This window comes from Vidua chalybeata, chromosome Z (genome assembly GCF_026979565.1).
Source record: "Vidua chalybeata isolate OUT-0048 chromosome Z, bVidCha1 merged haplotype, whole genome shotgun sequence".
Taxonomy (NCBI): domain Eukaryota; kingdom Metazoa; phylum Chordata; class Aves; order Passeriformes; family Viduidae; genus Vidua; species Vidua chalybeata.
In genome coordinates this window covers 45,289,172-45,300,410 of record NC_071570.1, presented here as the reverse complement: position 1 = coordinate 45,300,410, position 11,239 = coordinate 45,289,172, and the positions used below count along the sequence as shown (strand labels likewise).

The 11,239-nt window shown below is 48.7% G+C and overlaps 2 protein-coding genes across 4 annotated transcripts in view; both read left to right on the top strand.

Annotated features, from left to right (window-relative positions):
• Window positions 1-68: 68 nt before the first annotated feature.
• ATP5ME (ATP synthase membrane subunit e) lies at window positions 69-2,481 on the top strand. The gene is made up of 4 exons (XM_053931987.1): window positions 69-235; window positions 381-435; window positions 706-804; window positions 2,342-2,481. The coding sequence occupies exons 1-4, from the start codon at window positions 158-160 to the stop codon at window positions 2,365-2,367; spliced, it is 258 nt and encodes an 85-aa protein (XP_053787962.1). The 5' UTR covers window positions 69-157; the 3' UTR covers window positions 2,368-2,481.
• A 2,979-nt stretch (window positions 2,482-5,460) lies between these two features.
• LOC128802396 (purpurin) overlaps window positions 5,461-11,239 on the top strand; it is a 48,871-nt gene continuing 43,092 nt past the window's right edge. Inside the window, exon 1 of one of the 3 annotated variants that reach the window (XM_053968717.1) lies at window positions 5,461-5,661. The gene's annotated coding sequence lies outside the window, so the exon portion shown is untranslated. Of the gene's footprint in view, window positions 5,667-5,902; window positions 5,975-11,239 lie in introns of those variants that run through there. The other 2 variants (XM_053968714.1, XM_053968716.1) reach the window with 2 other exon arrangements.

Below are 11,239 nucleotides of genomic sequence, written 5' to 3'. Positions count from 1 at the left end.
CTGCATAGCCACAACTCCCTCAGCCCCTTCTTGGGGCGGAGACACCGCGGTCCCTGCGCCGCGGAGCTCCTTGAGTGACGGACTCGCCGACACTCAGGAAGCAGAGGGCAGCACAGAATTTGGCTTCCCGGTCACGGCTGCTCCCCACCCCTTCCTGATGCCGGGCTCAGTTCCGGCTGCCGCCGCCGCCGCCACCAGGATGATCCCGCCGGTGCAGGTCTCCCCGCTCATCAAGGTGAGGGCGGTGGGGGGACCACCCGGGCTGTCCCGGGGGCGCATTGAAGGCCGCCCGGGCCGGCGGGCCGGGGCGGGGGGCGGCGGGGGCCGACCGTGCCTGTAGGCTGAGAGAAGGGCGCATCCTTTTCTCTTGTCTTCCGCAGTTCACCCGGTACTCGGCGCTGCTCGTGGGGATGATCTACGGCAAGAAGCGATACGGTGAGTGCGGCGTCCCGGGCGGCCGCTCCCCGCTCCCCTGCGCCCGCTCCGCAAGGGCACCTTGAAATGTCCTGGCCGCCATTTCCCTTCATCGGCCCGGCCGCGGCCCTGCCGGGCTGGCCCTGCTGGTGTGAAGCCGCAGATCCCTATGAAATGTGCCTTTCTGCCAGCAAAACTGGCTTCTCCTCCTTTTTGACCGAGCCCCCAGGAGCGGAGCTTTCTGCCGGGGGTTCGGGAAGTTGTGTTTTAAAGGGATTGTGTTGATGGCAGACTACCTGAAGCCGATTGCTGAAGAAGAGAGAAGAATAGAGGCGGAGGAGAAAAAGAAACGTGAAGAACTGGAGCGAATTGCAAAAGAGATTGCAGAAGGTAGTTCCTCGGTTTAGTGTGTTCATGCCACACTGTCTTGCAGGTGTTAGGCTGCAGGACTGGTGTTCCACCGCAGTGCTCCTAGGAGAAACTGAGGCCTGCAGCTAATCCCTGGAGGCAGGGGTTAGGGCCGTGTGAGGAGTAAATAGTACTGCTGTTTAATTATGCCTGCATTTTGAAAAGCTTGTCAGAGCAAGACTTAACACTTTAGCGACAGTCAGGATTTGTTAAATGGCTGAATTTCCACCGAGGAAACAAACTGCTAAAAGATGGTGATTATTCTGTGAGGAAAAACTGAATTAGTATATCAGGTGTGGCAGCATGTCCCTTTTTCATCTAGATGTGCAAGCCCTTTGCTCCATGCAATGTAGGAACCTTGCAAATATGACTGAATATAGGGCATAGGCAATGGTATGTAATTGCAACTTGAGACTTTTAAGTGGCGTCACACACGTATTGTTAGAGGTCAGCTTGGTCTTTTTGTATTTTGCAGTGTTAGAGCTGCATTTGTTGTATCTCTCACATGACGAGGGTGTGCTGGAGGGCATCACTTGCAACTAATACTCCTGCTTTTGTTCTCATTCTCTTCCACCTGCAGTATTCCTGCCGCAGTATTCCTGCTGCAGCATTGTTTCCCTTGTCCTTAGGATTATTTCTTGTGTTCCCTGTACAAGTCTTAACAGAGGATTCCTTCCCCCCTGCCATACAGAGGAATATACTCTCTAGCTTTATTTCACCTAGGGTTTTTAGGTAGAGTTAAAACTAAGAAGAATTTTCAGAAAATTGATTAATAACTCAGGCTGTTCTTGGTGCAGATACATGCTCAGTAACTCTTTCCTTGCGAAAGAGTGACTTTTGCATAGTTCTAAACAAAACTAGTGTTGAACAAAACACTATAATTAAATTAACGACACTTAGAGAAATTAAAATATGTTTTGTCTATGACTTACTGGAGATAAAGTTTTTTGCCTTCTTAAATACATCATCTCTATTGGTCCTGGACTAAATAAATGGGTCTTTTAGATGTTCTCCAGTTAGATGAAACTTTCTGTATTTTTGGAGGTGGAGGCTATGCTGTAAAGTTGCTAGGGCACCTAGTAAGGAAATATTCTTGATTATTGCTTTAGAATGTTTAATCTGTTTAAAAGTGGCACAAAGGTGACAGGTCTGTTGTTCCCAACAATGGGTTTGGTCTGTTTTTTTCAGAAAAGCACTTGTTAAACTCTCATTATGTGCAGTGCAGTTGCTGAAGATTGTTCCTTAAAGATGGACATACCTGTAGTGGTAGCTTTTTCTGGGTTCACTTGACTTGTCAATTCAAAAAACTTTCTTTTACTACTGAGTAAACTTAAAATTTTGCCATCACCCCAGAGCTGTGAATTCCAATTCTGTTGAATAATCAGAAGGGGGAATCATATATGTTAGCCAGAAGGAAATTATATAAAGATAGGCTTTGATTCCACTATATTTTGCACGTTTTAGTTCTGCATGGGAGTGGCTAATATTTTAACCATGTTTGTGTTTTCTTCCCTTTTAGCAAGTGAAGATTCCATACTGAAATAAACAACGGATTTCATCTAAATTTTGCACATGGAAATACATGGCTAGGCTCTGAGCTGTCCAGTGGTTTTTGAACTCTGTGTGATACTCTATCAATAAAGTACTTACTACACTTCAGTTGGTATTTTTTGAATGAATTGCACAGAACAGCAGCAAAAATAGGGACAGAATGTGACAGGAAGCAACTGTCACAGTCTAGTTATTGTTGCAACTGAAATACTCCATTGTATTCCCCTAGCAATAGCCAGTTGCTACCCCCATTATCCACAGGTAATGATTATGATCAGAAAATACATACAGTTTCTTATATATGGGCAGGTGAGGGAGACTGGCAAGGCACTGACTGCCTGAATCTGTTCCTTAAATGGCTTGACTGGGGAGTTTCATGGAGTCATAGAATATCAAGGGTTGGAAGGGACCTTCAGGATCATCTAGTCCCAGCCTCACTGCCATGGGCAGAGACACCTCTCACTGCATTAGGTGGCTCAAGACCTTGTCCAGTCTGGCTTTGGAGAGTGCCAGGGTTGGGGCACCCACAGCTTCCTGGGCAACTTGTTCCAGAGTCTCACCACCCTCCCAGGATTTCTTCCCAATATTTGATATAAATTTCCCTTCTTTCAGTTTGTACACATTACACCTTGTCCTATCACTACAATTACTGATGAAGAGTCCCTCTCCAACTTCCCCGTAGGACCCTTCAGCTACTGCAGGGTTGCTAGGAGGTCTCCACACAGACTTCTCTTTTCCAGGCTGAACAGCCCCAGCTCTCAGCCTTTCTGGGGGAAGTGTTCCAGCCCTCTTATCAATGTTGTGGCCTCCTCTGCACTTGCTCCAACAGTTCCATGTTCTTTATTCCTGGAGGCACCCAAACAGTTCTCAGTACTGCAGGTGGGGTCTCACAAGTGCAGAGGGGAAGAATCCCATCCCTCACCCTGCTGCCCACGCTGCTCTGGATTCACCCCAGGATCCCACTGCCTTTCTCAGATGGGAGTGCTCATGACTGGGTCATGTTAAGTTTTTCATCAATCATCACCCCCGAGTTCTCCTCAGGGCTGCTGTCAATCTCCAGTCAGCCTGTAGCTGTGTCTGGGATTGCCACAACCTAGGTACAGGACCCTGCACTTTGCCTTGTTGAACTCCATGGGGTTTGCACAGCCCCACTGAAGCACAGACAGATGACTCTTCAACTAACTAAAGTTGAAAAGAGGGGGCATTTATTACAGCACTGGACACATGCAGAATCATTTCCAAAGGCATGTGTAAAAAAAGTCACAAACTCCTGCTCTCTATTTATCCAGAAAAGTTTTACATATTCAAATGGTTTCCAGGACGGTTTCTACATTGCTTATTACATAAACATGAGCTCTCGCCTAGTATTATAATTGGCTGACTATCCGTTATGGCTGCACAATTGTCCTCTTTAATTGGGTCGGTGGTCTCCTGGGGAGGAAGTAAGATGTCTTCCTCAAGGTAAACTCTTCATCTGTGTCAAGTTGGCAGGGCTCCTTGGCCTGCTGGTCACAGTCCAAACCTCCTCTCATTCTTAGAAGCCAGTGGTATTTATGGCTCCTGCACTCTTACAATACTTCATATATCACCTGTCATTTCCAATCTTTTTCAGTTATGCCCTCCTGGTATCAATTAATTTCCTTGTTCTTTGCTAACTACATTTCTAACTTAACCCTTTGACTCACCACCCCTCCAGCATGTCCAGGCCCCTCTGGATGGCACTGCTGTCTGCCAGCATGTTGACTGCTCCACACCACTTGATGTTGGTGCCAAACTTGCAGAGGGTGCTCTTGATCCCACTGTACATGCCGCTGACAAAAGTGTTGAAGAGTATTGGCCCCGGTACTGACCCCAGAGGGACACCACCTGTCACTGGTCTGCATGGACAATGAGCTGTTGATCACAATTCTGCGTTTATGTCATCTTTCTTTCAGCTTTGTCGCCCTGATTTTTTAAGATTTTCTAAAGCCTTCTGAGTTCACATTCTTGTAGCAAACTTTCTCACACTTTCTGTAAGTAACTTAATGTTTTGCATTCCTTCATAGAGGTGGAGAAATTTGATGGACTGGTAGTTTATCCAGTGTCGTTGGAGAGGTGTCACTTTCACCCTCCAATCCACTGTCACCTTTGGAAAACTATAAATGCTGGAATCAGAAAAATAAATTAGTCTTTTTACCGTGAGAATAGCAGCTGCTGGCGTCGTGCTTTCTCGTGTCCTATAGTGACATCTGGTGACCGCCGAAGTGTATTGCAGCTTAGCCTGGGAACTGGGTCTGGTGAAATCGTGCTTAAACCACCCCTCCCCCCCCTCCCCGTTTGGCGCTTTGTCTGCTGCTCTGTGGAGAGCTCTATGGGTTTCATGATGGAGTCTCTGGTTTTGGACCTCTGGAGGGATCTCTTCGAGCTGAAACGTGTTTCCGTTTCCTGGAGTGGTTTTGAGAGATAGTTTTTGTGGGCGAGGCAGCAAGGGTTCTTTTCCGACCCTGCAGAGGTGTTCTCCAGGGAGACGTGGTCTCTAGTGGGGTGTCGTCTCATGGACGCCCTGTTTGATGATTGCTTTGTAGACGTTGGGCCACTGCTGATGCAGTGGAAAATGTTGAACGCGGTTTGGCAGGGATCTGGATTTTGTAGCTCTCGGAGTTCCCTGGGGGACCCGTCCGTCTCGGACGTGAACGACAGGGAATTTGAGTTCCTGCGGTATGCAGACGCTTCCCCTTCTTCCCGAGAGGGTGAGCCGGAAGACGGCTCCTTCTCCGGGGTGGATTGGACTCCCAGCCAGTTGGCCCCGAGCGGCCGGTCGGTGCACGGAGCCCCGCAGCCTTCTGCGGGCTCGGAGGAGCCGGTTCGGCCGCCCCGCCCCGTGGAGGTAGCGGGCCGGGTGAAGAATCGGCCCTCTTTTTATGCCTTCACGGTGCTCGGGGGCGAGGTGGGGCCCTTGGATCACCCTCCGCCTCTGATTGCGTCTGATTGGGTGACGACACTTTGTCCGAATGGCGGTGTTTCTACGACATACCCCCTGGGAACAGCGGGAATGGGTTTCTCCGCTCCGACCTCGGACTCATCTTCCGGGGGCGAGAGTCGTCTCCCATTTCTGAGCCTGCGCAGCCTGCTGGGCATGCGCAGGCAGTGCAAGCCGCCGGAGGCGGGGCGTTGGTCGGTGTTCCTTCAGGCCCCGCCCCAGCAGGCGGGCAGCCCGCCCCGCTCCGCCCGGCGGGGGCGGTGCCCGCTGCGGCTGCGCGACTCCGACGCTCCTTGGGGCCGTGCCGGAATCCCTTGTGTCGCCCCGCGGTGAGGTGATTCCGCGCGCCGCGGCTCTCTCTGCGCCCCACCCCTCCTCTGCCTCGGGGGAGGGGTGCCGGGTTTGCGGTCCGCGCCGGCGCCTGTGTCCGCCGCGGTGTCCTCTGCCGGTGATGCAGAGGACAGCACTGCCGGGCTGTCGGCTGGTTCGGCCCCACCTCCCCCTGCCGTCGAGGCTGCGGCGCGGCGGGGCGCTGAGGTGTTTACCTTTAGCGCGACTGCTGACGCGGCCGGCGGAAGAATGGTGGGCTTCCGTGGCCGCGGATCCTCCCCGTCGGCTTTGTGGACTCTCCCCGCCTGCCAGGTGACCGTGCGTCCGAAGGACCACAGGCGATTTTGGCGGGAGGTCCGAGATAAGGCCGAGGAGGTGTGCGACTCTTCCTTCTCGCAGCGTCTGCAGGATCGCGGTGGAGGCTCTTCTGCCTTTGCTGATGCTGCGGAGGGCGTGGTGTCAAGTGATGTTGCACCGCCTCGCAGTCCAGCGGCTGCCGCTGTCCCTATGGAGCCCACGGGACGGGACACGGCAGGTGATGCAACCTTACCAGGGGGTCCCCAGGCTTCCCCTGTACTCAGGGGTGTTACTTACAACACCCATCAGCCTTTATCGTTTAAGATAGCGAAGGAAGTCCGTGATACAGTTGCCCGGCATGGTGTAGTGTCTGCTGAAGTTATGCAGACGCTCCGAATGCTTGTTGCTGAGCTGCGGACACCTTACATCCGCTCTGTAGCACATGCTCTTTTTGACCCTGTGGAGTTCGGCGTTTTTGAGACCAAGTGGGCTCGCTTGACAGCCAGCGCAGTGCAAAAGAATGCTACGTGGGGGCCGCAGGATCCCCTTTGGAAAACTATAAATGCTGGAATCAAAAAATAAATTAGTCTTTTTACCGTGACAATAGCAGCGGCTGGCGTCGTGCTTTCTCGTGTCCTATAGTGACACAGCTTTGTTATCACAGTGGATTATTGCTCAATTCTTTCATATGGCAAGAGCAGTCAGTTTTGATTCTGGCTTGTCAAGCTATGTTGTGATCTGAGGAATTGGTGCTGACTCATTAGTCAGATGTTCTAAACATTACAGATGGACAGATATTCTTCAAAACTAAGATACAGATGAATTGTAGTGTGTCTCTTTCATAAGGAGTGACCTGCTACACATCCTGATTATGCAGGAGAGGTCAGCCATGCTTTCCACACAGTCTTCTAAACTGGCTTCAGGCAAGAAAGCTGTCCTTGTAATACCTCTTAGATTGGGAAGAATTCCTAAGCGGGGTGGGAAAGGTGTCATGTATCTCTTTACAGCCATCCCACAGGGACTAAATTAGTTCTCTGCCACCCCATTCTGGCCAGACATTTGATGATTATCTGTCTAGGGAAAAAAAAAAAAAAAGGCCAAGAAAAGGAAAGAAGCAATGAAAAGAAATCTTTCCTCTCAAAGGGTTTGAGAGGGAAGACCCCTCATGTTTGTTCTGTATTCTGGAAAACACTGCATCCACCTGTTCTTCTGCTGGAACTACATTTGTGTGACTCCTGAATACTCTGCTGCTTCGTGAAAGGGAGTTGAATGGTTTTCTACTGAATCTAGTGAATGTTTTTTCTAATCCTATAGCTTTGTGGAAGGAGTAGAGGATAAGGTACAGAGGGAAAAGATCTTTCTCTTGCAAGTTTTATGATAGATGAGGCAAACAACACTCAGCCTAGACTGAGTGGATCTAAAATCTTGAATCTTGTGCTTTCTGAGCTTTCAAGAGGGTTTCCTTGTACAGGATCTGGATATGCTGGTGGGACAAAGCTCCTTTACTGAGCACCAAGACATATAATCCATCTGCCTGAAAAGTGGAACTGGGATCCATACCATCCCTGTGGTGTTCAATGCCATCTCTTTGTTTAAAGAATTGATTGAATGTTGAGTTGTTCATGTTCATCCTGCCTGGGAGGAGAGGAGCACTTCCAGGCTTAGTTCAAGTCAGGCTATGGCCAGCTCAGAAAAGTCGACAGTAAGCATTTCTCTCAGATATACAAGAGGTGGCTGAAGACTACATTCTCCAATCTCCCTGTCAGTTTGTCCCCCCCTTTCTGCCAGAACTGCCACCTTCACAGCTCTGCCAGCAGCAGAGGCCTTGTACGTGCTCCCCCATCTCTGACTCTACCAGGTCAGTCATCTCCACTCACAGCCCAGCAGCAGTCTAGGCTCCAGCAGAAGGGCATACACATGCTCTTTTTCAGTAGAAAAAAGGTCCTGTCTTTTGTCAGCTTGTCCTACCCCTTCCATCAGGATGATGGCCAAGATGCAGGATTAAAAATCCCTTGCGAGTTTCTCACTCAGGGAAGCCTCTTCTCCTACATGGATGGGAGATTTACATTCCAGCACAGAGCATCTCTCTCAGAAGCCTCACCTGCCAGTCTCACAGGGATATTAATTTTCCTACCCCCTCAACCACCACTTTCATAACCAAGAATGGAAGTCTGTATGCGTTATCCGCTTCAGTGAGGCACTGACAAAACAGATCCCCTCTGGTCTCCTGCTGCACTTGAGAGCTGCATCAAGCCAAAGGTGAAAACACTTAACTGGATTGTAGGCAAATATGCCACGAGCAGATTTGAGTTCTCTACAGCCCTCAACCAACGTTTCCTGAAACTGTGTTGTAATTACATATATCTTTTTTCAGGCCTGGTGTTCTGACCTGCCTTTGAAGCAGGGTAACTGAGTTCTTGTTAATAGATCCCTTGGGTGGATAAGAGTGAAACAACGTTGAATGACTAGTATGTATACGTGAGGCAGGTTTATTTTTAAACAATTTGGTTGCAGTGGAAAGGCAGTATGTACCTGTTTTGGTTCTTTTCCATAAAAAATGTGAAAATATCACAAAGAAAATATAGAAGAAGAAGCAGAAGAAAAGGACAAGAGTGGATAGTGGAAAGATCCAATGACAAGATTTGATTGTTTCAAATTTGATTCCATGGTCATCACTCTGATGGTCACAATTTTGATCTGTTGGGGGTGGAGGCCCATGCAACAAAGAGTTAGATGGGTTATTGTATGTTCAAGTCTACGTGGGAACATCCCGACAGCTCTCCCGGAGAGAGGTTTTACATTATCTGAGGCAACACTGTGGAAATGAGTCAGGGTGGTTCTTCAGAGATCTTTGATGGCTTATGTTGCCTTCTAATAGCACAACTGCTGTTTGGCCCTGCTTCTGACAGCTGCATAGTTTTGTCAGTTGTGCCTTATCAGAAAGGAGGAATACCCTCAGGCCTAGGTGTGAACACCCCCATGCCTCCTGTCCTGGGGTGACTTTATGATACTTGTATCCCCATTTCTCTATTTAGCCCAGAAATAAGTTTTACACATTTAAGACTGGTTCTGAGAGCAAAGTGGGGGGAGAGAAGAAGCGTGGAGTTTGTTATCAGAAACTGCACTTGCCCCCCCCACATCCTTCTCCTGGACTGTGTTTTGTGTAGCACAGACAGCGAGAGAGAGCTCTCCTTTGCTTTTTAGTTAGTTTTTAGCTAGCTGGGGCAGAGAAGTTCCCTGGACTGTGGTTTCTCTTTTTCTTGGAACTGTTTAAACCTGCTCTGGACTGAACACCCAGAAAAGCACCAGCAGCTTGCACCTGTGACCCACCTGGCCAGGCCAGGTCTGCGGCATTTCCAGCGCCAGAGGGACTGGTAACAGACTGGGTGAGCTGAGCTACAGCCCACCAAAGGGACTTTTTGAGTTTGTCATCTCTTCAGATTGGTAAGAGGTTTCATTGTTTAATATTGTTTTTTTTTTTCTTTTTTTTTGAGCTGGTGAATACTTTGCCTGTGAAATAAACAGGTTTTTTATCACTTTTCTCCAAGGAAATATTTTCCTGGACCAGCTTGGGGAGGGGCCACTTGAATCTGCTTTCTAGAGGAACCCCTTTAAAGGTTTCTTCCCATATTTGCCCTGGAAGGGAGAGTTTTGCATTGTTAGGTGCAGTTGTGCTTCACCAGAAGGAAGGAGATTCAAATGATAAAAAGCATTACCCTACCTCTGCAGGATCTGTTTCTGATGTGCCTTTTTCCCTATCTGATGTGAAAACGCTTTGTTTAGGACATAAATCCCAGATTATCATGGAAACTGGCTCAACCAGCTCACCCAAGCAAAGTTCAGTCCGTCACACCTGGGAAAACAGTGAAGAAATCTGTTTATTTGCCCTTTTCTTTCTCCATGTCTAACATATCCAAGCAGCTGGCTCCCAGCTGCAAATGGAGACCACTGCAGGAGGAACTATGGAAAATTTCACCTGCATCTAACTGACCAATACCTCCAGTGAGAATCACTCACTGCTCCCATGGAATGGGTCCGCCTCTGAGAAACAGCCTTCTCCACTGGCACCCCACACTTGAGTATCCATGGACACCCCTGCATGCATGCATGCATAGTCCCCTTTGGAAATACCTGGCAGCATGCCCACCCTGATGCTGTGAGGACGAGCTGTGCTCCCAAGTACATGTGGGCAGACAGGGCACAGCCACCCACAGCTCACAGGGTATGATGGGCAGGCACACCATGCTTCTTGTGTGAGCAGCCCTGCTGGAGCACCCTGCAGTGCTTGAGTGCTTTATGCTGGTTACAGGGAGCAGGAAGGTTAGCCTCCAGGTTTTATTTCCCAGAAAACATTTAAGAATATAGGGAGCTTTTCTCAGTATTTAAGTGTCTGGTGTCTTGTGGTGATCATCAAAATCCCACTGCCTACCACTGTGCCATACAATAACCTTGTGGCATTTTTTCAGCTTTAAAAAAAAAAAAAAAAACACAAAAAAAAAAAAAAAAAAAAAACCAAAAAAAAAACACCAAAAAAATCCAGAACTTATTTGACTTCTTCTACTGTATGATAAAAGCTTCCCACATGGTGCTCTGCTCTTGTGAGAGCCCTCCTGGAGTACTGGAGCAGTTCCAGAGCCCCAAAACATAAGTAGGACATGGAACTGTTGGAGCAAGTGCAGAGGAGGCCACAACATTGATAAGAGGGCTGGAACACTTCCCCCAGAAAGGCTGAGAGCTGGGGCTGTTCAGCCTGGAAAAGAGAAGTCTGTGTGGAGACCTCCTAGCAACCCTGCAGTAGCTGAAGGGTCCTACGGGGAAGTTGGAGAGGGACTCTTCATCAGTAATTGTAGTGATAGGACAAGGTGTAATGTGTACAAACTGAAAGAAGGGAAATTTAATATCAAATATCTTTACTGTGAGGATGGTGAGACTCTGGAACAGGTTGCCCAGGAAGCTGTGGCTGCCCCAACCCTGGCACTGTTCAAAGCCAGGCTGGATAAGGCCTTGAGCCACCTAATGTAGTGAGAGGTGTCTCTGCCCATGGCAGTGAGGTTGGGACTAGATCCTGAAGGTACCTTCCAACCCTTGACATTCTATGACTCTTAATAAAACCAAGACATACGACATGGAGTCACTACCTATTGTGTATTAGCTTTCATGAAAGTGGACAAGTTTCTGTATTTTCCCAAAAGACACATTGCTTCTCTCGGAATTGCTGCATATTGATTGAGGATTACATTTTGCTTACTACACTGAGATAGGTAAATGATCACCAGGTAC

Bases quoted from the DNA above. Each gene is read 5' to 3' on its own strand.
- ATP5ME (XM_053931987.1), top strand. From the start codon at position 158: ATGCCGGGCTCAGTTCCGGCTGCCGCCGCCGCCGCCACCAGGATGATC. The intron at 436-705 runs GTGAGTGCGGCG...TGTTGATGGCAG, and splicing joins CTACGGCAAGAAGCGATACG to ACTACCTGAAGCCGATTGCT. The intron at 805-2,341 runs GTAGTTCCTCGG...CTTCCCTTTTAG, and splicing joins TGCAAAAGAGATTGCAGAAG to CAAGTGAAGATTCCATACTG.